Below are 27,987 nucleotides of genomic sequence, written 5' to 3'. Positions count from 1 at the left end.
GAATTTAAAATTCATTTTCTTTCATTTTCAGAGCAATGATAATGGCCAGTGAAAGTCAGCCTAGCTCGTGTTGGAGGGGTTGTGGCTATGCTGTTGCCCTGTTTTTTGTAGTCCTCTCTCAAACTCTTCTCCGTCAGTTATACCAACGTAACAACATACTTACTGCAGTCAGAATCAAGACTGCAGTTGTCGGCCTGATATACAAAAAGGTAATCATGTGTTCTTCTACCTCTCTTTCAAAACAAAACCTAAAACATACCCATAGTGTTCAAAGACAGTGTGCTTACCAGCCTGATCAAAACACAGGATGAGATACACTTGGTGACAGGATAACAGACTGAGGTTATTTTTTGATGGTTGTTTATTTATAATAATTTGGAATTTCAGCAGCATTTCTGTTGTAAGACTCTGATCCTGAAATTACATACTTCTTGTCAGCCACATGTACAGACATGATATTGGAGATAGATGTAGAAACTGCATTCTATTTTGGTTATGAGTTAATTTCCCAAATTTACTGAATGGCATGAGCCAACTGTTTAGGTTGGATGTCTGGGAAAAAGTAAAGGTATAAATGATCACGGTTGTTGCTATATAGTAGCAGTGGATTTGAGAAGGTGAACTTTGCCACTCTGTCTCCTTTCGAGGTTACAATTTCCCCTGATTTTAGTGAAATTGCTTTTGAGTTGAATACCCAGTAGTTTCGTTGGTTTTCAGATGTTTCCACCACTGTGGAAATCTATCTGTAGCTTAATCCACTGAGCATTAGCTGATTTAATAAGATGCAGAGCGTTACCTACAAGAGATGCAAATGCAGAAGTAAAAGACGTTGTCTGATCTGCTAAAGTTAAAAACGTTTATTGTCCTGTTATTACGAAGGATTTGAGATAAGGCTGGTTTCTCAGGGCTGCACCTTTAGTTTATTTTGTTATAAACATGGTACGTGGGTATTTTTACTGCAGTATTTAACTATTAAGCATAAGTTAAGGAAGGAAATAACCAAAATCAGAACTAAATCACTGTCTTCGTTAATTTAAAATACAGTCTCTTTTTGAAGAATCAAACTGATTTTTTGATGTAGACTTCTCAGGTATTTTTTGAACCAGTACACAGAATTTTACTGGTAACTTGCAAATGAGTTCAATAAAGGAGTTAATTCTCTCAAGTCACATGTCAAGGTGTGTCAGTGCATCAGGTCATGGGCAGGAGAATAGAGACTTCAGTTGGAGTAGGCATATCTTCTGGGAAGTTTTCTCACAGAGTAGAGATACAGTATCTTTCTCTGAGTAGAGCTGATTAGTGAATGTCAGGTCAGGGCTGTATTTGACACGTGGGGTGGATGGTGGAATGAGCTGCTGCAGCACTGTCTTGTTGCATGCAGGAGTTGGAGGTGAGACAGTGGAAAAATGTGAGGCATTAACAGGGAGTGAGAGCATGTGTGTGTGAGTTTATCTGGGTGTCAGTCCCAAGACACAGGGGACTTGTGGTATCTGCCTGCCGTGCTGGAATGATACCTGTGCTTGCTGTGAAGCCTGTTGATGCTGGTGCCTGCACTGGGAGATTCTAAGCCAGGCCAAAGCTGAGGCTTTCTGAGCCCTCTTTTGGCCGTGGTGCTCTAAAGAGTTGCAAGTCTGTTTCACCAAGTTCAGCTTTGCTCCAGTTATTGTCCTCTTAGCAATGTGACCTCTGTATTTTCCGGTTGCAGGCCTTAACTTTAGCAAATTCCTCACGACAAAACTATACAACTGGGCAAATTGTTAACCTGATGTCAGCAGATGCTCAGCAGCTCCTGGAGATGGCTGTCACCATGAACCAGTTGTGGTCAGTACCTTTTCAGATCATCGTGGCTGTCGTCTTCCTCTGGAAGGAACTTGGCCCCTCAGTCCTGGCAGGTGTTGCACTGCTGCTTTTGGTTATACCTGTAAATGTGCACATTGCAGCCAAAGTAAGAAGGCTAAAGGTGAGATATTTGAATAAGCACCGTAATTAAGTTGTCATAAAACAGTATTAGAATAGTATTGGTACGTCTAAGCTAACCTGCAGACAAATAAACTGTGCCAAGCTGCAGCTCCTTTTCAGTGAGGGGGGCGAAGTGTAACTGCAGAAGCCAAGCCATATGTTTGATAGCTAAACTGGTGTGTAGGTTGGATACCTAAATTTTCATTATTCTGAAACAACACTTTTGTATTACTAAAAATCACTGTATGACTCAATGTAGGAGACAGCTATGGGTTTTTTTAAATATTACATGAGCTAATTCCATTCAGTAAGGGATTTTGTAGCATTATGGCCCTCTTCGACTTTTATTATTCAGACTAAGCTGCTCAGTAAAAATTTAGCATGTTCTCCTGAGGTTATGGGAATTCCCCTGGAGGTACTGTGTGTGTTCTGACTTCTTTTATGCTTGTCTGATGCTACAGATCTCTTGGCACTGTATTACCTGTTACTATTACAATTTCTGTGAGGTCCACTGGAATAAATACTACAACCTTAAGTTTTGCATTGCTTTCAAGGCAATTAGTTGTCTTATTCTGCCTCTGATGGTGTAACATGCAATGAAGACTGTCCCCATTAATTCTTTTTTAAGGCTGTGACAGTTTAGAGACATTCAAAAAAAAAAACAAAAACCCTCTCACCTCTTTTGCAGGTGAGGTGCAGCAGCTGCATATGTACTTAGATCCCTACTGTGACATGAGAGAGAGAGGAAATTCAAAGGACAATAAAATCATTCTGTCTCAAAGTTTTCAACTTGTTATTATGTATGAATAAGACTCCAAACAGTAAAGAGGCTGTTAATGAGTATTTTTGAAATGTCAGATGCAGAAAAGCCTGAGTGTAGCATAAGAATGAGAAGGATTTCTGGGGTTTTGTTTCCTTTAATAACAGTGTATTAATCAGTAACAGAGGAAATTTTCTTCCTAATTCATGTATATATACATATCTTTGTATGCAGTGTTTTATATTCATGTGCTGTTACATAGATATTCATGTGTATGTGTGTATTTAGTGTTACACTATATTACTATTGAGTCTGTATTTACCTGCTTAGCAATTTTGAAGATTAAAAAATATTACCATTCATGGACACCCTGGGAACTGCAAGCCTATTAAGATTTTAATTCAATGGAAAGAAAAATAAACTGGACAAGAATTGAAATGTGCATTTAAGCTATTTTAGGGTAAAATCATTATTTTAATGTATTTACCTCATCTGATTTTTTTTTTTTTTACTATATCTGTCTATCTGAAACTGATATAACTGCAGTGCTAACGTGTTTTTCAGCAAGGTAAAAATAGCATAAAAGTGTCTTCATGGCACTACATAATTTACTTTCCAAATGCATTTGTTTTTTCAAAAATCAAAACATTGCTGTCTTTTAACCAGAAAAGCCAAATGAAGTATTCGGATCAACAAGTCAAGATACTAACTGAAATATTACATGGAATAAAGGTAATGACACAACTAATAAAGGGTTTTGTTTTTTGTTTTTTTTTTTTTTAGTTAGGTTGTAAAGGTAGTAACTTGTTTTAAAACCTTAGGTTTTATGAGTAATATTTCACTTAACAATGGTAAAAGGTTAAAGAGAAAATGTTTTAACATAATGTGCTTAAAGGGTTTTTGGAAAATATTTACTGGTTTAATTTGATTTGAAAAACTCACTATCCATGATGCATTCATTTTACTACCACATTTTTAATGAAAAAATATGTTAATAGATGTCTTAAAATACTTAGTAGAGTGAGATTGTAGCACAGAAGAAAAAGCACTTTTAAAAGTTGTCCTATTTTTGTTATTTATCCTGTTTTGAAACCAGCTCATCCTTTATGATACATAAGGGACACTTTGAAATCTGAAGAATTAAGAGTGACTAAAGTATATTTCCCATAAGAACAACCTTATTTAAAGTTATGTCTGGTCCTGATTTTCATTGTAAAACATTCACATTTTTCTATTTTGTCATTGCTGAATATTTGAAAATGACACTTGGAGATTAGGTTAATTTTTGAAGCCTGGTCACTGCTTTTTTGTTTTATTAAAGTATGTCTGTTTGATTCTCTAGATCCTGAAACTTTATGCATGGGAACCTGCCTATCAAAGGAAGATCTTGAGCATTAGAGAACGTGAAATGGATGTTCTGAAGTCATCTGGATATCTGACAACTTACTCCATGCTGACTTTGACATGTATTCCTTTTATGGTCGGTTTTATAAAAATATTAATTCATGTAGGACTGTTTCTCAAGTTCCCTGTTGCTTTAGTAGCTGACTGACCCACAAATGTTGCCTCCCAATACCTCAGAACATTAAATTTTCAACACAATATAACTGATTCCCAGGTTATGATAGTATGTATATGACTAGAGAAGAAGGAGAGAGATTATGAATTGACCAAGGTTTCAAAGATCTTCATTAGTAAGTCAGAAACCAAATCCAAATCTTCTGAATCTCTTGTCGCTGTTTTAATTATACTGTTTCTGTTGCATAGAACTCAACTCTCTATGAGTTTTAAGGGAATGTATTTTCTGTATTTTTTAGCTATCCCCTCTCAAACACTAAAACTCTTAATACATGAAAAAGAAAAAAAAAACAAACACAAAAATACGAACCAAATTCATCCTAGCCTTGTTTCAGTGGAATTCTATCAGGAGTGCATTCAGATCTTTGGATCCCTCTGTTAAACTCTATTGGAAAGTAAATGGAGACTTCAGGGCCTTGGGATGACTGATTAAGGGATCAGGAGCACAGTGTTCTCCTCTGTCCTTCCAGTTGCAGGGAATGATAAGGGAAGAAGCAGGATGAGCAAGCTCCAAGCCTAGTGTCACCAGCAGAAATTTGGATTTTTGGATTGTGGTTTGATCTATACAACAACAGGCCTACTGGCAACAGATGGGGTGCATGTGTCTCAAAGTAGGGAAGGATCTTTGTACAGGAGTTAGAGGGGATCACTGAGAGGGCTTTAAACTAGATTTGAAAGGGAAAAGGGATAAAACCAGGCTCACTAGATAATCTCCACGGGAATGCTGTGGGTAACAGTGTCAAAGGCTTTGCTGAAGGAAGGAATTCCTAAAGGTGCAGGAACAGGACATCCTCAGGACTGAAAGATGAGCTGTAGAGAGGAGGCTGACCTGGCTGAACAGAGATCTTTGGAAGAAGGCTCAGGCAACTTAGGAGGACTGGAAGGATGTCATGAGGTTGTGCAGGGAGAAAATAAGAAGGCCCAAGACCCGGCTAGAACTTATCTGTCTACTACTGTAAAAGACAATAAAAAGTGTTTCTATAAATAGATCAACAACAAAAGGAGGGCTATAGAGAATCTCCACCCTTTGTTGGATGGGAAAGAAACTTAGTGACAAAGACTGAGGAAAGACTTAGGTACATTTACTGTCTTCTTTTCCTCAGTCTTCAATAGTGTAAGACCAGTTGTGCTTCAGGTACCCAGGCCCCTGAGCTGGGATACAGGGACAGGGAGCAGAATGAAGCCCCCATAATCCAAGGGGAAATGGTCAGTAACCTGCTACATCACTTAGACACTTCCAGGGCTATGGGGCTGGATGGGATCCACCCAAGGGTACTGAGGGCTCTTGGAAGTGCTCAAATATGACACCCATTTACAAGAAGGGTCAGAAGAAGGGTCTGGGGAGCTACAGGCCAGTCAACCTGACCTTGGTGCTGGGGTAGGTCATGGAGTTGATCATCTTGAGTGCAGGGCAACCAGGGGATTAGGCCAAACCAGGACGGCACCCTGAGATGAGAAAGTTGTTTCATGTAGTTTAATGTCTGTCTGATTAGGTCAAACACAGTAGCCATGTTTTTAGTTCACTAAAATTGTAGTATTTCTGCACTCAGAATTGCAGCTATGCATTAACTTCTGTGTGCAGCAGTTACAGAGTCCGTGTTTATACACGAGCAGAAATGGGATCTTCTAAATGAAAACAAAACCAGTATCTGTGTATACATTTTAGTTGTAATGTGATTTTGCTTCTTAATATATCATTTTCATATTTTTTTTTAAAAGGTCTTACTGGCTACATTTGGAGCCTACTTTCATCTGGACAAAGAGAATGTTTTAACAGCAGCTAAAGTGTTTACATCTATTTCTTTATTCAACATTTTGCGACACCCTTTGTTTGAATTACCCTCTGTGATCTCCGCTGTGGCCCAGGTAAGTGCTATAAGAGGCTAATTTTATATTCTCTCATGTTTCAACCATTTCTAGGAGCGATGAAGTAACTTAATTATTTTAAGTTACATTTTATTGAGGTGAAACTGCACAGTATTTTTATAGAATGCAAAGCGTGAAGGCTGTTTAAAGGATGTCTCTCATTCTTTTAAGTGCAATGAAAATTGGGTAGCACACCTAATCGTGACTGAGCTTTCTGTTTCTTGCTTTCCTTCCTTCAGTGGACTAGACTCAACTTCTGCTCCTACTCTCTCAACTTCTCTTCCTCATAGAAGATAAAATGTGAACAATTTGAGCTGCACTTGGTTAAATCACTGAGCCACTGTTGTGTATTGGAGCCCTTGGTACCAAGTAGGGGAGACCCATTGTGGACTCTACTATTCTGGTTTTGTCAAGTCACCACTGAAGAAAGTGGAGAAAAAAGGAGTAGAGCTGCTGAGGATCCCATATCAGCAACCTTCAGGCCTAATGGTACACCAGTAGTGTTGCCACCTGAGTTGGGAACTTCTAGCTTTTAATACTCTGTTATTTATTATGGGTGTATCTCATGAGCTGCTCATGAATGTACTAGGTCACAGCTTGTACACAACTCCGCCTTTTTAAGGGAGGGGACCACTGGGAGCAGTTACTCATCCTGATTTGATTTCATTTATGATTAGCCTTTTACTTTCCCAGTTGGTTAACTTCTAGTAGCTTAAAAATAAGCACAAGCCTAAGTTAATGTCACTTTGTCACAGCAGTAATGGACATCTCATGATGCACTCACAGTAAAATGTCTTTCTTCATTCTATGGAGAGACTTACTGTGCACTGTTTCTTAACAGAAAAAAAAAAAAAAAAGAAAAAGCTAAACCACAGGTTTATGCAAACAAACTAATTGAGTCAGAGGAACTGGACATTCAAGGATTAAATGTATCTTCAAACACTGCCTTATTGATCACTTTAGATTCTTTAGTACTTTAAGGAAAATGTTTTTGAAATACCTAAGAACCTTTTTTGTCTGTCATTAAATAAGATGAGGAGTCTGTCTTTCCATATTATCTAGAACTTTTAAAATATTATTTAAAAATATAGGGATCACAGACACATTATAAATATTGTATATATGTTCATTTTGTAGACCAGAGTTTCTCTGAGCCGTTTAGAGGATTTTCTGTTTGCTGAGGATCTTAACCCCGAGGATATCAGTACAAACTACAGTGGAAGTAAGCAGTAGTTATTAATTTTCAATTGGTCATGACTTTATATGGAAGATTATTAAGAAACTCAACTGAGGGGATGGATTAGCAAGTCTTTACTCTATTTTCTTTACTGCAACAGATCATGCTGTTGGTTTTATTGGTGCTTCTTTCCGCTGGGAGAAAAATGGCCTGCCAATCTTGAAAAAGTAAGGTATTTTTTACTTATTTTTACGATCTCCTTTGGCAGAATGTGATGTCTGTAGAGATTTTGGTCAGGTTAAATGTATTCTGATTCAGATTAATTTGTGATGTTCCGTACCAAAAAGAATATAAATTATTGTTTTCAGAGTTTCCCACATGATCAGTGTGCTCTGGAAAGTCAGATCTGACCTAGTCTCCCTGATGTTCCCAGAGGAACCTCATGAAAGTGCATGTTCCCCAACACTGAACTGTATAACTTTCATGGAAAGCCCTTCCTCCCCTCCCCTCCCCTCCCCTCCCCTCCCCTCCCCTCCCCTCCCCTCCCCTCCCCTCCCCTCCCCTCCCCTCCCCTCCCCTCCCCTCCCCTCCCCTCCCCTTCCCTCCCCTTTCTTCCTTCTCCTCAATTTCCACAAGGGAGATTTAATGGCAATCAGTTTTTTAACTGCAACAAATCTTTAGCTGTACCAATTTTCCCTGATTTGCATTTTGGGGAGCATTCATTAACTGGGAAGATGCCCTTTTGTTGGTGTAGCATTTTGTGTTGCCTACAAGTAAGCTAAGGTAGTTTATGCATCCTTGCATTGAATATTGATCTGAACATTGGACTGTGGCTTCCTTTGGAAAAAACAAACAAGCAAAAAGTTTGCTTTTCTCAGAGTGGTCCCTCTTGCCTGAAAACACCCCTCATTTTTTTTGTCATTTCTTAACAAGGTATTTCTTAGGTGTAAATTCAGCTACACCTAATGAACACATTGGAGGGTTAGTAAGGACATGGCATAACCAAACCCTGGGGTGGAATGGATAACCTATTTGAGAAATACAGCTGTTTAACATTACTAAAAGTTGATAAGTACAGCTGTTAAATGTTACTAAGGAGCTGAAGAGGTTAAAACCCACACAGTCTAACCGTCTCACCACACTGTCTGCCCTGTTCCTCTCAGGGTTGGGGCGTTGAGTGTCCACATCTCAGCCACCAAAGCCTTCAATATAGTGTCCAGTCATGAGCTGCCTTCAGCATCATATACAGACTTCATTAAAGTCTGGGTGTCTGGGTACAGTCTTTCTCTACCTCATTTGTGTTTCCAGCTGTAGTCTGAAGGGGCTATGCTTATTGTAGCATAGGGCCTTCAAATCAGAGCATACTTGGATCCAAATGGAGAGTATGGAGTACAGGTACTGCATCTTCTATGGTAAAGTTTATGGTTTTCTGACAGCAACATACACTGATTCTGAAGGGCAGCTTTTATTCACCCAAACAGCTATTTTTTTTCCCTGAGAGGGATCACATACTGGCTACAGTAGATTCTCCATGAGAGGTCCAGCAGTTGATGGTCAGCGTAAGGTGGAATGTGAACCACAGGCCTGAGAAGAATACAGTATGACCACTTACTGTTTAGTGATCCACTTACTCCCATTTGATTTAATTGTGACCAGATGAAAGCACAACCTCTAACTTGAGGCAAATAAATTTATCCTTAAAGTCATCAGTACGGTTCTCGAAACAGTACATAGTAAAAAGATGTGCAAACTGAAGTACTAATTTCTCATAGTTCTAAGTCTGTCTTTCTTACGATGGCTACAACCCATCCATGATGGAGTATTTACAGAGAGGATAACTAATTTTTCTTCCTCAATATTTCCAGCTTGAGTGTCAAGATTCCTGAAGGCTCTTTAGTTGCTGTTGTGGGACAGGTTGGATCTGGGAAGTCATCTTTTCTTTCTGCTGTTCTTGGAGAAATGGAGAAACTTGAAGGAACAGTTCAGAGAAGAGTAAGATTGTCTGTCTGTGTCCCCCTGCCCTGCACACTCCTCAATACCTAAATAAAGCAGAACTGATTAATAGATTTTCAGAGGGCATGTAGCTTAATGTAAAAAAATATTTCAGAGCATTTCCAGTTATGGTTCCTATCCCTTAATCTTAAATTTTAAAGCTGACGTGTTCCACAGCATGTTATATAAAAATACAAACAATCAAACTGTATTTCGATTTCTACTCAATACAGAAGTATTTTGCTGCATATAAATATTACAATGGATGCCTGTTTGTCACTCTGATCTTTCCCTGGAACACTTTACTCCACATATGTCCCAGCTCTGTCTGTTTTATTTGAAGTCATATGGGTTTTTATAATAATGATAGGCGAACTGTCATACAGTAATATTCAATAGATTGCTTTTATTACCTGACTTAATAAAAATTTTAACAGTTTAATAATGCTCAAGTTTTGGAAGGAATTTCTGGTTACTTTGAGGCAAAGCTAGAATTTCAAATTTATTTTTAAATGCTATTTTGTATGTTCACACAGCTCAAATAAAAAAATTGTTTCCAATTCTTTTTAGGGTTCAGTGGCTTATGTTTCTCAACAAGCTTGGATTCAAAATGACAGTTTACAGGAAAATATTCTCTTTGGTGCAGATCTAAACAGGCCATACTACAACCTTGTTTTAGAGTCTTGTGCTTTACTGCCAGATTTGGAACAGTTACCGCACGGAGACCAAACAGAGATTGGAGAAAGGGTGAGAATTTGAGGTGTCAGAAATAATGCAGTAAGAGAAGTTATGGCTTTATGGTTTTTATATATTATCTGTTGGATAATTAACAGTAATGACTAATCAGTACTCAACCAAGTATATCTAGCCCATCTCTTTACTTAGTTAACTTACTTTGAACTTCTGTTGAAGCTCTGAACTCTTATTAATTTTTAAAATGGCTCTTTTCTATACAGATGTTTGTGTCAGCCCTGTCCTGTTTTCTGGGGGTTTCCTCTATGCTGTAAAGTGTCTGTATGACTAAATAAAAGTTACTGTTTAATTTTCCAAAGTACCTTGCATTTGCCCATTTTGGAGTGGGAATAACCAACAGAGCCCAGACTTTGCTCTAATTATTTGAAAATCCAAATGTTACCTTTCTGTTTTCGTATGTAGTATAAAATCTACTTTGCTTACCTGAGAAAAATAGAAAGATGAGACTGAGTATGATACACTGGTCTTCTTTAGTATTTCATATTTAAATGTGGATTATTTTGACTTTGCTTTCTTTTCTTAGGGTGTCAATATAAGTGGAGGGCAGAAGCAGAGAGTGAGCCTTGCTAGAGCTGCGTACAGCAATGCTGACTTGTATCTCCTGGATGACCCCCTGTCTGCTGTAGATGTACACGTTGGAAAACATCTTTTTGAGAAGCTAATTGGCCCTTCAGGTCTCCTAAAAAGCAAGGTAAAATAGGATGGCTTCTTTTCTATCAATGGCTTTGTACAATACAGCAAACATGGTAAAAGTCCCAGTCCAATCTGCAAAAGTTATCTCTTACCTGATATGTTGATGAAAATTATTCGGAATAAAAAGGCTGAATAAAAAGCAGAGTTAGTTGTGCCAGTTTAAAGCCTATTGGGTAGACACAGCACAGACTGAAGAATGTGGGAATCTGAAAGACTCATACAATAGTTGCTCATCTCTTCTTTACTGGCAGTTTTTGAGGAGTGCCGTGGTGTGCACATGGAAGGCAGGGCAGAGCCCTTTGTGGTCACACATGACGCCTCACTGCAGCAAACAGATTATAGCCAGTATAGGTTATAGAAAGAAAGGCTTCTTGTTGGGCAAAGAAGTTCCTAGGGGAAGGTGGAATCTGAAGGAATAGATTCTCCCATTTGAAAACTGTTGATGTGGGAAGGTAAAATAGCTTGTAAAAATCTGTCCTCAGTGTTGTGTATTAGTACAGATTATTCCTGCTGGCTGCTGCCTGCAAAACACATATATTAACATGAAACACTTACTATTGTGTCTACATTTGTTGCTTTATAAATGTCCTTCACTTTACCTCTCTCCCTTGTGCCTTTTCTTAGTCTACCTACTCGATGTATAAGTATTTATACATTGGTTGTAAGTATTTGGCAGAGGCAAGAGCTCTAGTAATGGTAGGCTTCTAGGCAGATTTTAATATTGAGGCTATCATAACTACATGTAGTACATTAAAACCTGTAGTATCTAGGTGTTTTTTCTACAACCTAATCTAAACCATTCCTGAGCAGGGAACAGGTAAGAAACATTAAGGATTAGGAACCAGGTAAATACAAGTAACAGTAAATAGCAATAAGCTTGAAGTTTAACATTGCAATCGACAATTAAAAGAGTATTATAGTAAAGTAGTCAGTAAATAACAGCAATAATAATAATGATAATAATAAAGTAGACAAATAAATGGGCAAAATCACAGAAGAATGACATTATACCATTCCAGCAATCATAACTGAATGTCTGCTTTTAGTACATGTTTATATTTACATGGCAAAATGGAAAACATTGTGTTTCAGACTCGTATATTGGTGACCCATAACCTCACACTCCTGCCTCACGCTGATCTTATAATAGTAATGGAGGAGGGCAGAATAAGTCAAATGGGGACCTACCAAGAACTCATTTCAAAGAGAGCTAATTTTGTTGAGCTTGTTCAAAACTTCGGTGCAGAGCATACAAGTGAAGAGACAACCCCAATGGAAGGTGAGAGAATTTTTATACAGTGTTTACTTAGTATTTTTACTTTTCATTGCAGCTTCTCAAAATATTCCTCCTGAAGAATTGCTGGAAAATACAGAGCGTTCCTGTCTATGTTTTCCTATAGAATTACAGTTCATAAATTGAAAAAAATTCTGACTTTAATGTCTTGGACCAAATGTTATGATAAAGCCACCTTATGCAGCTAGTTTCAACTTTTCCATACTGTATTAGTCACCATGTAAAGTTCCATGATTCTGCTAAGGATTCATCACCTAATAAGTAACATATGGACATTTCAAATTAATCTTGCAGTGTCAATGATTTTGTCCTGTTCTGTATTGGACAATTCCCATTTCCATCACCTTAGACTGCTGTAATCACAGAGCACAGCAGGAGGGGCAGAAGAATATGGTCCACTTGTAGGAGAAAAAAATTCATTAAACTTTTACTACTCTTATTAAATACTTCCAGCCAACAAGTAGACAGAGTAAATAAATATTGCATAATCCCTTAAAAGTGCATGCAGTCATTCACGTGGATTGGGACTCAGCTTACCTCTGTACCTGAGTTGTTCAATGTGTGCTCTTCATGGAGCTGTGGGAAAGAAGTAGGTACATTGACCATTCAGTCTGACCTGTTTACATAATGTACTTCAGGAGGAGAGTAGTGATGGTTCTTTAATTTTGAGAGAAGAAATCTATCCAAATGAACGGAAGAGTCCTATGAGACCTAAGTGACTGCAGATGTTTATAATGCTGGTTTCCAGTTATCTTAGCAACTCTAAATTGAGCCTCTACTGACCCTGTACTGGAGCCAGTGCTCTGAAACATTTGCTGGGGTCTGATGGAGAGGAGTGGAAAGACAGAACAGCAAATTTGCAAAAGGCAGCAATGGGCAGTCTGGTGTTAGCTCTGTTGGGATGACAGTGTGAAGCAGCCCTGTAAGGAAATATCCACTACTCACAAAGGGTAATAAAGAGAGGGGAGGGGAAACAAAGTCATGAGGAAAAGAAACATCATGCACTGTGTTGTGATGCAAAACTGTACAGCAGAGGTACACTCAGCAGGAGGGCTGGATGTAGAGAACATCTTTGTCTTAACATCTGTTGAAGAAAATAATATCAAATATGAAAAAAAAAAAAAAAGAAGAAAAAAATCAGTTCCTGGAAGAAAAAAAGTGTTTGACTCCTTTCAATAACACAAAAAAACCAGTAAGCTCAGCTTTCCAGCTGTGATCAAAGAATTCTTTGAGATAAACACTAATGTTACTATTTGCAGGAATACTAATACTTTCACTAAGTAGGAATGGAATTCCAAGGACACTCTAGGCTCATGGGGGGGATTTACCTGCTGTCACAGTTCTAGCATTTGGTCACAAATGTGTCTGTCTTGTGTAGTAGCTGTCCCAATATTAGGTCAGTTTAGGGAGTTCCTAATTTAAAGTATTCCTATTCATCATTTTGCCCCCATTTTTTATTTCTCACTTCTTGTACTGTTCCTGTCTACTCATGGTATAATACTGAAAAGATTTGTCTTCTTTTTTTTCCATTGTAGTGAGTTCTTCAAAGGAAGAGGGCCAGTTGGGAAGGAAACTGCAACAAAAAGGGCTGCCGAGACATAAGGAGTAGGTATTAAAAAAAAAAAAATTAGCCATTGCTTAACTGATGCAATGCTAGAACAACCCTAAGTGCTGAAGGCTGTGACACCATGCTTCAACGTGTAAACATGGGTTAAGCCTGAATGCCCATTAGCAGTTCCTTGGAGAGCGTGTGTCTGGTTTCCCTTTATACAAGAGAAATCCAGTGAATGTGCCACATGAGTTCAAGAGATCCAGTCCATGGGCTGCTTCACTGTGTGAACCAAAGTATGTCAGGCAGGAGTGAAGGGGGCTTTCAGAAGACCAGCTGAAGCCTCTGATGGGGATGCACCCACAATTCCAGACAGCAATTTGACTTCTTAATATATATTATGTTGTTTATGCTCCTTTTCTTAATATATATTATGTTGTTTATGCTCCTTTTTTTAAATGTTTATGTGTCTTTTTCCACCTTTAAGAAAACTTGTGGGCTCCCAAAGAGTTGAATGACCTCTTGGATCACTGTGTAAAGCACAGTAGTGGTATATTTGCAGTGGTAGAGGATAGTGCAAAGACAAAATAGAAGAGACTCAACCTAGAAGGTTAAGACGGTGTAGGTCACTTAAACTTAACCAGCCTGGTCCAGAAGTAGTAGAATCAGATGTGTCAAACAGTAAGAGAGACCCAAGTTGCCTCAGGAAAGGGTGGTCACACATCTTTAGCAGGGTAAACTCAGTCTTACCTACACATAATTATACAGGAATTTAAAAGGCCATACCTAGTCTTGTCTTCTGACCATAACATTATTCTCACAACAAAAACAGAACAGCTCAGGAAAGTTGGTGTCTCCATAGGAAAAATTTATGTGATTTTATAGCATCCATTTTTGTTTGGGAATAAATGGATACGTTCTTTGTGTGAGGACTCACAGGAAGATTTGAAAGTGTTTCTTGTTTGCAGCTCTTCCTTTGGTCAGCGGAAAGTACACACTAACAATAAAGAGGAAGTTGCTGCTGGCGGCGTAAGTATCACTGATAGAAAAAGCTTTGACATTTGTCTTTATAAAAATGTCTTATTTTGCAACTGCAGTTTTTTGTTTCTTAGATCTCTTTACTGAATTTAAAATAAACCTTACATGTTTTCATCAAATTTTAAGCATATGGTCAGAGATTTTCTATTTTGATGATCTGCTGCTGGCTGTATTTTCATATTATGTCTAAGTTGACCTAGTTTTGCATATTTCAGAAAGAAGATGATTAAAAAAACCTTTTATTTCTGTTAGAAAAACGTTCTGTCTATCTTTAGGAAATTTAAACAGCTACGTGCTGGAGCAGAGACTAGAAATTTTTCATGGTAATGTTGCAGTATTGTTTTATGTTAGAAGAACACTTTCTGCAGTCTCCATTAAAAAAATCTGCCAGTTGCAAGAAAGAGGGAAAAGACCGAGTGAAACACTACGGAGAAGGCCAGAGCTTCTTGTGAAGCTGTAGTTCTGTTGAGATAAGAACAGTGGAGTGGCGGGCTGAAGAATTTCTAACAAGATGGCAGAAATAGGCACTTGAAAAAAAAAGAATTTACAGAAGAGACAGAAGAGTTTGTGCCAACTGGAGCTCATTTCACTTCAGATCCTGTAATGAATTCCAAGAATCTGCTCCTACCAGCTCTGCCTTTAAAGTGGCCTAGCTTACTTCGGCCCCGTTAGTCGTCATACACACCAAGAATGAGAACTTTCTCCTGCTGTCACTAATTTCCTTGGCTCCAGTAGCCCAGAGTGGTAGTTCTTAATTTTCTACTTCCACTGATGAACAGAGTAAAATTTGCTTCATACAGACTGTCAGGAATTGCACTTTTGGTTGGTTCATTTGTTGTTTTTTATTTTCTTTTTCTTTCTTTTTTTTTGTATAATCTACATACGTAAAAGTCTGACACTGGAAAGTATCTCAAGCAAGATTGCCTATGAGATGTATCATTGAAGAACAGAGTCTAATGGGAGACAAAAGCTTTTCACAGTACAATTTTATATAGCTAATTTATCAGATTTAATTCAGAAATTATTTAGATTTATTCCGAATTTAATGTATCCAATTCCCACGTGTATTTACCTTCAAGAATGATGATGATTTTATGAGTAATTTTTTTTCAAGGTGAAAGTTTTCTTTATGATTTTACGAGTACCTTCTCTTTTTCATGTATTCTTTTCTTTTAGATGAAAATGTCAGTTGTCTTGAAATACCTCCAAGCCTTCAGGTGGCGATGGATGTGGTTAACCATAGCTGCTTATGTAGGCCAGAATGCACTAGGCATTGGACAAAGTCTGTGGCTTAGCACCTGGATTGCAGAAACAGCACAAATTAGTGATTTCACAGAATGGAAAGAGTCACGAAACTATAACCTTTGTATCTACGGGCTTCTGGGATTCATTCAAGGCAAGGATGAGCATTTATGACTCTTTTCTCACTGTTTACCAAATTTGATCTGCCTGAATATGTGTCAGTAAAGAAATAGTGCTATTTGTTTCATGGTGTGCAACACAGTATAATAGTTAAACTTGGGGAGAGCAGGAGCCATAGTACAGACATGTAGAAGAAAATGCAGTTTAATTTGATGATATTGCTGTGAACTCTTGGAACATACATATGTAACCTAATGAAGCTCTGTTGGCATCTCGTTGAGGTGGGCATTCAGTATGGATGTGAAGTGGTGTGCTAGCAGAAGAGACTTAACTGCAGGAAAATCATACTTAGGAAGTAGTAAGATGTATCAACAAAATGAAATATGTACATTTGTAAAACTGAGAGGAAGCGTAACTGTGGGATTGGTCACTGTGGTAGAAAACAGTGACAGGAACAAGCTCCATCCCTTTTCCCAACCCAGCCATTCATACTGTCTTTCAATTTATCCATTCCCAAGGCCTGCTCGTTTGCTGTGGTGCTTATGTGCTCACCAGGGGATCCCTGTGTGCTTCCCGGGTGTTGCATCTTCAGCTGTTGGACAACGTGCTGCACCTTCCTCTGCAGCATTTTGAAACAAATCCAGTTGGTCGGATCATCAGCAGGTTCACAAAGGTAAAGGGAACACTCATGCAGAGTTTTCCGTTTTATGAAAATGAAGCTTGAGTTGGCTTGGTTTTAATTCCATTTTAGCATTGTTAAAAAAATAATTATATGAAAGAAAAGTACTGCAATATCTAGCAATGGGAAGCTGTTCCAGTGCATAAAACTTAAAGAACTGTCTCAAGCTATTTTCTTACAAAACCATCAAAACATATTATTGATAGAAGTTGTATAGACCCTATCCAAGATCATTAAGAGTTCATTCCTCAAAGACCATTCCTGCAGTGCAACTGGTTTATCAGACCTAAATCTGGTCTATTTTTAAAAGAAAACTGTATTTTTCTTCAATAATATCACAGAATCCTAGAGTCAGCTGGGTTGGAAAGGACCTCTGAGATCATCAAGCCCAATCCTTCATTTCTTTTTTTTTTTTTTTTTTTTTTTTTTTTTTGGAAATCCATTCAGTACTCCAGAAAAATCCAGTCCGGGTTTCCCCATTCCGTACTCCGGCAGAAATCCAGTCCGGGTTTTGCTCCATTCCGTACTCTGGGAGAAATCCAGTCCGGGCTTTCCCTCATTCCGTGCGCAGACGATGCGGAGCTGGCAAACAGGGAGGAGGGAGGGCGATTTGGGAAGCAGGAGCGGGCAAACAGGGAACAGTGTTTAAGCTAATGTCCATCTTGATAAGGATTTTTATTATTAAACTTTGTTGTTACTTACCTTTGGGGTTGCACAAAGGGAAGGATGTCTCAGCTGCAAAAGTGCACAAGGGTAGATGTGCCTTTGACTTGGCATCAATTTGTTTTTTTCAAATGGTATCTTGCCTTGTGGCAAATGCAAATTGGATTTGAAAAATGACGTAGTGACCAAGTTTTGTAAAAGCAAAAAGCTATACTCTCTTTTATGCTGAAGTTAAGGAGTATATACTGAGTTCTGATTGTTGTGTATTATCCAGAGTATTGGAAAATCCTTCATTTTCATCCGAATAGGTGTATGCATGTCAGAATAGGTATATTGTATGTCAGAATCTAATGTAATTGTCAAAACTAGTTAATACATTAAATTCATGTTCTCAGAGGCATATAGAAGTGAATGTTATTTTCACTTATAAGTGAACATTATTTTCTACTTTGTACGTCTTTGGCTATAAGTGGAACCTTTATTGCACAAACAAGTGTTATTTGCTACAATTTTAGTGCTTCCCACTCCCATCATCAGTAGATTGTTGCAATGCGTTACTAAGTGACTGCTGATGGTTATGTTCTCTAGAATAATACCAAGAGGTTGTGTAATACACTAAAAGATCAATTAATTTAGGTTTCTCAAAGTTTTTAGTGGAATTTACTCACGAAATCTTGATTTTTCTGTGCATTGTTACAGGACTTAATTATCGTGGATGTCCGTTTCCATTTCTACTTGGGAACTTGGCTGAACTTTACCCTGGAAGTTATTGGAACCATTCTAGTTATCACATCTGCCTCACCACTATTCATAGTGGTAATTATTCCCCTGGCATACTTTTATTTTATTATCCAAGTAAGTGCATTGTTCTTAATAGGGATTTCTAGATGTGCATGGATGAAATGTCTAAAACAATCCAGCATACAGGCTTAAATAATATTTTATTGTGGAAAAAAAAATACATATACAAATATATATGCAAAACACATCTGAAATTGTTTTCAGAAAAAATCTTCAGAGTTCTTGAAAGGAAATTTGGACACTTTCTGAATATATCCTGTAATTCTTGGGAATTTACATCTTTCTCTTCATATTTTGCTTTTTTATGGGAAGATACAATATTGATACAGATCTAAGCAAGAAATTTGCTGAAGTTACCTGAAGAGATGGAGTGTATATTATAGTAAAAGTTAACAACTGAAGGATAACCCTGAAACAGCAGCTGTACATAGAATGATGCCTAAACTACCTGTGCTGGTTTTTGTGCCTAGTTTCAGTTGTGGTACTGAGAAGCCAAAAATTAATGTTTCAGAAAGACTAATGGCTGCATTCCTGTTTCTTAATGGTCAGAGTATGGTCTGGGATTAAAGATGTTAAAGACTCTTAAAATAAGAACATAGAGGAAAGAAAAGAGTGCCTGAATTCGGTGTGTGCTAAAGAGCTGAAATACAGACATCATTACATGGAAGAAATAAAGCCTAACTTTCGTCTTAGAAAGAATTGGGACATTCTAATTTGGAAGGTACACTGAAGTTTTAGTTGGTTGTTACACACCCCTGGTGGTACAGCACATTTTGTATAGAATTTGGAAATAATGTTCTTTTATTTTAGCCTTACCAGTAATTTATATATGGCAGTTGGGTTTTATTTCTGTGTTGGCTTTGAACAGCTTTTTTTAATGTGTAGACGCTTTCAACTTTTTCCATGTTAAAAATTTACAAGAATTCCTTATGAGAATATTTAACTGGCTACTGTCTGTACTGTTTCATTAGCGATACTACATTGCGAGCTCACGACAAATTCGACGTCTGGTGGGAGCATCGCAGCCTCCAGTGATCTCCCACTTCAGTGAGACTCTTGTGGGGCGATCAACAATTCGAGCATTTGGCCACCAAGAGAGATTCATTAGACAAAACTATGATATTGTGTATGAGAACTTAGTTTGCGTCTACAACAACCTCATCTCAAACAGGTACTTTGCAGCAGTTCTTCATCTGTGACTGAACCTTCTTCTGTAGAATTCCACAACCCAGTGTTCACCTGTAGTCAGAGTAGAGCCACTGAGAAGCAAGGACAAGAGCAATTTATCCACCACTCTTTGTAATGAATGCATAGTGTTTAAGCACTAGGATGATTTCTTCTTTATGTACCATAAAATAGTGGGTTTATATAGAAAATGTGCATATGCTGTCTGGGATGAGAGTATTTTAAAAAAGAAAAGAAAAAAGAAAAAATTTACCAATCGGTCATGAGCATGGACTATGCTACACTTCAGCTAATAGTTCTTCTTGCAAGTTTATGAACAAATCAAATTTGTGTTTCAGTAGTTCATGTGGAAGTAGCCCAGTGTCTGTATCCACAGGCACCAGCTGGATGTTGAGAGTGGAATCTTGGGTTTAAGCAAACAAAGTCCATTTCCTCACCTTCCTTTGTGATTCAGTTCAGTTACAGGCAGAGTAGCAAGGAGAAGATTTTCATGTCTGGTTTTCAGTCGTATGCTTGAATCTTTTTCAGGCAGGGAGAGCAGGAAAGCAGTATGAGGAGTGAAGGGAGCGCTGGCCAGGAGTTGAGACACAGGACTTTCAGTTTTAGTGGTGCTACCAGTTCTAGATATGTCATATTCCCTCCCCAGTCCCTCTGTAAAATGGGAATGATGGTACCTATCTCTTTGGGGAAGTGGGTAAATTGCTAATATAATGATCTCAGAGTCATTACATTAGAAATATCTTCACTGTGCTATAAAAATTCTGTAGGTAATTCTTTTTTTTCTTTGCCTTCATTTACTACAGCTGGCTAACTGTCAGGCTTGAGTTTTTGGGAAATTTGATGGTGTTCTTTGCTGCACTGTTTGTAGCACTGTCTGGAAATACAGTGAGTTCTTCTACAGTGGGTTTATTGATATCCTATGGTCTAAATGTAAGTAATAGAATAAACTTTTTGCTGTTACCACATTGCATATAAAAAGAGCAGTATACATACAGTGAAGTCAAGTAGGTGAATATACACGGTGGCATCAACAACACTAAATCCCCTGGGCAAAACAGTTTTCCTTTGAATTGCATTAATTCTGGGAAGCTTCCCATTAATTATTTTCCACTTCTGCATTTAGATGGAATAATAATTATTAAAACATATTTAAAAATAAATTAATCAACTAGGTACAGTGTATTTTTAAGTATTTTGTTCAACCAAATAGGAAGCTTAGTCATGTACAACTATACTTCATATTTGATTTCTTGTTCTTGTTCACTTGCTGAATGTTATGTAGGAACATTTACTTAGAATTCTGTTCACTAAAGTCATTTGCTTTGGCATTGCCCTTGTAAAGGTAGTATGTGAGAACCACACTATAGGGTGTCTTGAAGTACGATAAATTTTATTGATAAGTTGCTAGTTAAATCTGAAGTATGATGTAGACAGAAAGTAAACATCCAATTTTCTTCAGTTTTGTGATGGTAAGGAGCCTAGCATTGTCTAAATTCTCACTGTTGGTAAGTGCTTCAGAAACACAGCTGACATTACTAATGAATAGAAATACAAAAAAAACTATGGAGTCTATTATCTGTCATGGCTTATCCACATCATAGCCAGCTCACAAGAGTCGAATTTCTACATTCTCCAATGTAACTATTTCCCCAGGTAATTCAAATTCTAAATCTTTGGGTGCGTAGAGCGTGTGAAATCGAGACCAATGCAGTTTCAATTGAAAGAATTTGTGAATATGCAACAATGGATAAAGAGGTGAGCATTCTTCTTGAAATGCTGAGCCTTCATCTTGAATATTTAATTTCTGTGCATAGAAAATGACTAATTAGATTGACTTTAATATTGGTGAGTGGTAATAGCAGGTAATTGTTGTTAAATGCTGTCTGGTTATTGTCTGTTTTTTTTCTTTTCATTGAGAATATGTAGTTCTTCAGCACATTTATAGTCATAGCAGTTTTATTCCTACTTTGACCAGTAAATTTTTTGTCATCATTCGTAGCAGTAGATTTTGTAGTAGGACTGTAGCTGTGGCTCATGTGAACTCCCTCTGTTATATGTGGCCAAGAGGAGCATTTGAGGAGGGGGAGAGAGGAAGAGAGGCCTGTCTGACCTTTAATTGGTACTCGCCTCATGTCTGGGGAGACATTTGTTTCAAATCAATTTGCCTTGGCTGCTGTGCTTTTCTGAAAGTAGTGTCCATGTCAAGCATGAAGGCAAACAAGACTGTCCCTTACTTCTTCATTCTCTTTTACCCTTCCCTCATGTTTATGTTTCTTTGTTCACATCTTTCTGTTTTCTCCTACTCCTGAAAACAAAATGTTTCTCATTGAATATGCATTTTAAAAATCTGGGAGATTAAGCATCACATTCAGTTCAGTTCCTGTCAGATGGTACCAGATACTAGACTATTAGCAGCTACCAAGTTAAACTGAATTTACTTTTTTAAATGAGTGCGTAAGATGTTGTTAAACAACCCCACATGCTTCTTCCCAGAGTTCATGAAAATAGGTTCTCCTTCCATTATATTGCATTAGAATTACCCTTAAACATGCTGGGATTTTCAAAGATATGTGTATTTTATCTTGTAACATTTTTACTCTTGTATACTGAAATACCGATGGTTTTAATTCCAGGAACCATGGATAATGTCTAAAAGACCACCGATGGGGTGGCCTGATAGAGGAATAATAGAGTTTGTTAACTACAAGGCTCATTACAGGAAGGATCTTGGTTTAGCCCTGAATGATGTCTCTTTTCAGACACAGAGTAAAGAGAAGGTACTGTATGTAATAAGAAATAAATCGGATGTATTAAATTCCGTTTCACAACTTTCTACTTCAAAAATATTTCAGATAAGGAGACTGCACTACTAGATGCAGCAAGATGATGTTGAACAGCGAAGATGTTAAATGGAGAAGAGAGTAAAGACAAGGCAAAAGCGAAAAGGAAAAGTATTTTGTAGGAATATGTAGAAATTATTATCCTTGTATGAAAGTGAGGTAAAGTTTTATGAATTTGGCAGTTTGAAGGAAGAAGATCCAAATTTGAATTTAAACTTCTTATACCCTGTGCTGAATGTTTATGCAGAGAAATACATTGCCAGATTAGTGCTAATCAACTTTGGGCTTGGGATCAAGGAGCACCAAACGAGACCTAGTTTAGAGTCTTTGGTTTGAGCTGAGGAGTGCAGGAAAAAAAAGGGAGAGGAAATTAAAAGTATTCTCACTGAACCAGGCATAGGCTGTTACAGTTCAGAGTCACAGAATCACAGAATCAACTCCTGAGGGAGAACTGGATTGAGAGCTGTGAAACTGAATTCACTGTATCAGATAACTCACTATATCATTTTTCATCTGAAATATGCAGCATAGAAAGTTACACTGTCATAAAACTTTCTGTTTCAGGTTGGAATTGTTGGAAGAACAGGAGCTGGTAAATCAACACTCACAAATTGCTTGTTTAGAGTTCTGGAGGGATGTGAAGGCAAAATAATTATTGATGGAATTGACATATCAACTATTGGACTCCATGACCTGCGTGGAAATCTTAACATTATTCCACAGGTGAGATGTGCTTTAGAGATAACTATTACTCTTTTTCAACTAACACAAAACATTCAGTTTTTGGGAGAAATTATATCCTCTAAGTCCACAGGCTGCCTGGAGACAGAGGCTTAAAACTCCAATAGAATTTTGAGACTTATGTGGAAGAAGCTTCAAAACAGGGAGACCACTGTATGTCATGACATTAGGTTTTGGTATACCATGCTTAGTTTAGCAGTCTAGCTAGCATAACTCATGTTCTCCAGAGTCTTTATATGTATAGTTACATAGAGGGTTTCCAAAGTTCCACTTGAGGGCAAAAATATTTTAAAATACCTCCAATTATGTCTGAAGAATGTCGGGAATATATATTGAAATTAATCTGCTATAGTCTGCTTTGTAAAGGTGTCCCTGCTTACTCCATAACAGGACAGAAAGCTCAAGATTAGTTCACATGTCATTAGGATTGTGTTCATACTTGCAAACTGATTTACACTGAAATGCTCTAGTATAAAGTAAAACCTAGAACACAAATTTAATGACCATCTGGAGACTTTTTACACTTTCCCTGAATGCCACTCATGCAAACATTTTTGTGCATGGGTGATGCTAACATCACTGACGTTAAATTTATCTGACATTTTTCAAAGGAAGGGTTTGGGTTTTTTTCTTAACTTTTTTTGAGCTTTAAGCCCAGTAATATTTCCTGTGTGTCTCAAACCAGATTTAACTTAGAATCTTAGCCTTCCAGTTTTACTTACCAGTGCCCATGGATGTAGACTCCAGTGCTTCAGAAACTTAGCAATAGTAATAACTGATGTCTTGTGGCTGTTGCCACGTGCTGGGCAGGTCTGTGGTCAGCCATAGAACCGGAGCACAGTGAATGCACATGGAATCTTTTGCCCTTTACATTTTACCCTAAAAAACAATTCATCTCACAGAGACACCACATTATTTTTGTGCTTCCATTCACCAGCTTCAGACTGTTAAAATTTCCAAGATTATTTGTCCCAGTTCCCTCTGTTATATAAGGATTTATGGCAGACTGTTTTAGGGTTGTGTTGGAATTGTGCACTCACATTCTGCTGTTATTTAGGACCCCATCTTGTTTTCTGGGACACTGCAGTCAAATCTGGATCCATTTGGAAAACACTCTGATCTTGAACTGTGGGAGGTGCTGGAACTGTGTGACTTAAAGGATTTTGTCTGGTCACTGCCAAAGAAGCTCCTTCATGAGATTTCAGAAGGTGGTGAAAATCTCAGGTACATAATCAAGAAAGTGCCATTGCAGTTATTTTCCAGTACTGTAAAACTATGTGTTCCTTCCAGAGGGTTTACTTCAGAAAGTATCGGGATAAAAGTGACACTTTTGTCATTCTAAGTGGAATTATTCTGATTGTGTGAGTTTCTTTGAGGTGCCCAACTGGTCACAACTGTATAGTCCTATGGTATATGGGAAGTCAAGGAAGTAGACTATTTTCAGCTCAAGTAAATAAGGAAGTGTAAAGAAGGGGGGTGTGGTGTTGGAATTCATGTAGCACCTAATTAGATTTGGGCAGAAAAGTACTCATTAATTTAAAAAAAAATTCAAACCAGGGGAAAAAAAAAAAACCAACAACAAAAAACCCCAAACCAACAAAACCAAAAGCCACCAAACTCCAAAGAGCTTATTCCTTTGCTTTATTTGCATAGGCAAAGAAACTCAGTTTTTCCTTGTAAAACATTATGCAAGGAGGGTGACACTTGAAATGAAAGAACTCTAAACTCAAGGAGACACAAACTGAAGCTTTCAGCAGCAAAGGGGCAGGTCTTCAATGCTGAGTGTACTGAATATCAACCTGAGTGTACTGAATATCAACCTGAATTTTTTTTGACAGATCACTTGCAGGAGGATGGTTCTAGGAGGCACATAGCACAGCTCACATAGAGGAGTATCCAAACTTTTACGTTGAACATTATTAAGAAGGGGTTTGGCATTCAATTTGGCTTACTCAGAGTGCCCATTATAATGTGAATATAGAAACTGAAGACAAGACTAGGTTTACAAAGTTCAGTCACAGGTGTGGAAAAGTCCCACCTTAACTACAATTGATATGCTGAGCAAGAGGAAATAAAACTTCCAAAACAAGGTGAACATATTTCACTGTTCTTTTCAGGAAGTGTTGTTAGGAAAGACAGTACAGATAAGCTTCATAGTAATTTCAGCTTTACCTTGTTCTCCCCTTCCTCTTTGTGCCTGACCTGCCCTTCTCAAATATATTTTTAACAGTGTTGGGCAGAGGCAGCTGCTCTGTCTGGCCCGTGCTTTGCTGCGAAAGACAAAGATCCTGGTCCTGGATGAGGCGACAGCTTCTGTTGACATGGAAACGGACAACTTTGTGCAGTCCACCATCAAAAGAGAGTTTCACAGCTGCACAGTATTGACTATAGCCCACAGGTTACATACAGTCATAGATTCAGACAGGTAAGTTTTCACTTACTGAGGTTTACCCTCCCAACACTTCTAACCTTGATGTCTTTGTACCTTTGTAATCCAAGATACCAAAAAAGACATGAGCATCAATTTTAATTAAATATTGATAACCTGTGTTCCGCTTCCCCCTTCTAATTACAGAATTAATTTACTAATTTTCCTGCTAAGGGACAGGTATAAGCTACTAGTAAGACCACTTAATTCTCTAGAGTGAATGGACTATACTGTAGCATTTTTACCAATTAAGCAAAAATGCCTTTTTCAAAAGGTTTTTTTTTAACACACTAGTTCCTAGCTTTAGAATGAATGAACTAATGAATTCACTAATGCAATTATATTTCTTCTAAGTAAGCCTTCCCATTATCCAGAGATATCTGTATTAGGACTGAAAAATACAGTTGAAGATCTGATTTTTCTTCTCCTGTTATCTTTCTGTTTTTGTAGAGTGCTTGTTCTGGATGCAGGAAGGATTCTAGAATATGATACACCACAGAATTTGTTGCAACGAAAAGGTGCCTTTTCTGAAATGGTTGCAGAGGCTGGGATAAGAAGATAAAGAAAACTAATGAATGAATTCTTAAGGAACACTCAAGGGATCTCTGGCATTCCCCATATATAGATGCAATATTTTATATTCCTTATAAAATACCTTACTTAAGAGCTTACTCAAGAGCTGCTGGCAGCATTGCTGTTTACTACAGGTACAACCTGCTTATATTGATCAGATTTCCTAAAATAACTTTCAGATTTTATACGAATCACTTCTTTTGATCACGTTGGCACTGGAACAACACGATGAAGCAGTAATTTTCATGGCATAGGTTAACTGTTGCACTAATGAAGACTGATTGAAAAATAAATCTTGCTGTTCACAGGTTGATCTTAATTAAAAAATAGTACTTAATTAAGCTGCTCTGTCATTATGCTCATTTAGTTAATACATTCTTATTATGATTACACATTCAAGAAAAACAAAGCTGCTTGTCGTGTGGACATACAGACAGATGTCACTTGGGGCTGATTTTTAAGATGTGCATATGTACATATATACTTAGGTAGTTCTTGAGACAATAAATGTGCCTTTTGACCTTGTGATTTCTGAATAACTGGAAACCATACATCTTATGTATCTAATTGTGCATTACAAAATCCCATTGTGAAAGAATCCCAGAAAAATACAGTCAGGTGCAGCTGCCTCTTTGCTAGTAAATTTTAAAGTAAACCTCAATACTAATTACAGCAGCAGGACAGGTTATATACATTTACTGAAAGTGCCAGTCAAATGTGCATGTGCTTTTTACTACAGTTCCTGAAGCTCTTCCAATTTAATACCAACTCAACGAGTGTAATCTAACTTCACTTATTTTTTTAAGATAAGATCCCCATCAACTGCTTTAAAAAAAACCCAAGGTACCTGAATACAGTTCCAGGCTACAGCCCTGTTACATTAGTTTAATATTGACACCTAGTTTATATCAAGTATGATCTTAACGTCTTACCCAATAGCAAGCAAAACATATTTGCTGTTTTAGAAGGGTGGTGGGGACTCTCTGAAGAGAGTTCCTCAAAGATGTGATTCTACTGCAGTGAAGGTGAATGGTTTCTCTCTCCTTTCCTGAAGGTAAAAACGCAAGCCTATCCTTGTACATTACAAAGTACTGTCTAGTTTAACTGGCTGCAAAACACAAGTCAACATACTTTCACTCCCAGAAAACTATTAGAAGCATATAATGGTTTTAGACTAGGAACAAGCCAGCCCAAGTAGCTATTATGTTCTGAAAGTCCTGGAGAGTCGGGTGTTAGAAAATATTTCTCAAGACACAGAAAAATGTTCTGCTTTTCTTCTCTTTTCCTCTTTTTTCTCCCAAATGAGGCCAGCAGTACCTTCCCGACTGAGCAGAAAGTTTTCATGCCCACATTTACCTTCCCTGCAACATTCACAGTGCCCCAGGGAGGCTCTTCTGTGGCTCTGCTTCCCCCAACCTTGTCCCCATTCCTTCCCTGCCTTTTCATGCTGCCCCTCCAAACCTATCCTTACCTGAAGTATTGCAGAGGCACTGGAAAGAACTGAAGTGAGTGCCATTCCATAAGTGATAAGTTTTAGGCATAAGGCTAGGAGAGGTAGACTTCTGTACCTCAGAGACCAATCCCTTTTGCAAGGTCCAGAGAAAATAATCTGAGTACTGGCATTGGTGTATGGTAATCTTTACTTTCTTTATTTAGTATTATTTGTGGGAAGGAGGGTTTTCTGTGCTTACTGACAGGCTGACAAAGCCTTTCAGCTTCAGACTCCCTTCAGACCACAGCTGGGAGAGCTGCAGACTGAACAATTTCAAAGTCTCAGTGAAAAGAAAATGCTGTCCTAGTGCCAGCAAAGCCAAGTAGACATTCCTTCTCTTTCAGCAAGCTGTACCCCTCACATTTAACTTTGTAAAAGGAGGTGCACCAGAGGCAGAAGCAGCATGATATGCTCCTGCTGTTCCCATGCAGCAATGGCTTACCAAAATAAATCACCTAACAGACTTAGGTAGGCAGGGAAAGGCAGTTTTGCATTAAGCACATCACCCAGGGTTTGCAGCCTCTCCTCGCCTCACACACCCGATGTCAAAGGCACTCTAAGAAA

The 27,987-nt window shown here is 37.9% G+C and overlaps 1 protein-coding gene across 3 annotated transcripts in view; it reads left to right on the top strand.

The window, feature by feature from the left end:
• Positions 1 to 26,272, top strand: part of LOC116783137 (multidrug resistance-associated protein 1-like) — a 32,450-nt gene extending 6,178 nt beyond the window's left edge. For 2 of the 3 annotated variants that reach the window (XM_032680434.1, XM_032680435.1), the window contains 24 exons: positions 32 to 209; positions 1,706 to 1,960; positions 3,386 to 3,451; positions 4,062 to 4,199; positions 6,017 to 6,163; positions 7,301 to 7,385; positions 7,501 to 7,567; positions 9,206 to 9,332; positions 9,903 to 10,079; positions 10,609 to 10,776; positions 11,871 to 12,057; positions 13,608 to 13,677; positions 14,590 to 14,650; positions 15,836 to 16,055; positions 16,540 to 16,694; positions 18,063 to 18,218; positions 19,136 to 19,335; positions 20,153 to 20,279; positions 21,003 to 21,104; positions 21,983 to 22,126; positions 22,754 to 22,912; positions 23,988 to 24,154; positions 25,161 to 25,355; positions 25,809 to 26,272. In XM_032680434.1, coding sequence (XP_032536325.1) covers positions 32 to 209; positions 1,706 to 1,960; positions 3,386 to 3,451; positions 4,062 to 4,199; positions 6,017 to 6,163; positions 7,301 to 7,385; positions 7,501 to 7,567; positions 9,206 to 9,332; positions 9,903 to 10,079; positions 10,609 to 10,776; positions 11,871 to 12,057; positions 13,608 to 13,677; positions 14,590 to 14,650; positions 15,836 to 16,055; positions 16,540 to 16,694; positions 18,063 to 18,218; positions 19,136 to 19,335; positions 20,153 to 20,279; positions 21,003 to 21,104; positions 21,983 to 22,126; positions 22,754 to 22,912; positions 23,988 to 24,154; positions 25,161 to 25,355; positions 25,809 to 25,920 — 3,463 coding nt within the window. In that variant the 3' untranslated portion in view covers positions 25,921 to 26,272. The remainder of the gene's footprint in view (positions 1 to 31; positions 210 to 1,705; positions 1,961 to 3,385; positions 3,452 to 4,061; positions 4,200 to 6,016; positions 6,164 to 7,300; positions 7,386 to 7,500; positions 7,568 to 9,205; positions 9,333 to 9,902; positions 10,080 to 10,608; positions 10,777 to 11,870; positions 12,058 to 13,607; positions 13,678 to 14,589; positions 14,651 to 15,835; positions 16,056 to 16,539; positions 16,695 to 18,062; positions 18,219 to 19,135; positions 19,336 to 20,152; positions 20,280 to 21,002; positions 21,105 to 21,982; positions 22,127 to 22,753; positions 22,913 to 23,987; positions 24,155 to 25,160; positions 25,356 to 25,808) is intronic. The other variant, XM_032680437.1, reaches the window with a different exon arrangement.
• Positions 26,273 to 27,987: the final 1,715 nt, after the last annotated feature.

The sequence above is a fragment of the Chiroxiphia lanceolata genome, chromosome 2, assembly GCF_009829145.1.
Source record: "Chiroxiphia lanceolata isolate bChiLan1 chromosome 2, bChiLan1.pri, whole genome shotgun sequence".
NCBI lineage: Eukaryota > Metazoa > Chordata > Aves > Passeriformes > Pipridae > Chiroxiphia > Chiroxiphia lanceolata.
The sequence above is the reverse complement of the archived record's forward strand: the minus strand, read 5'-3'. Positions and strand labels throughout refer to the sequence as shown.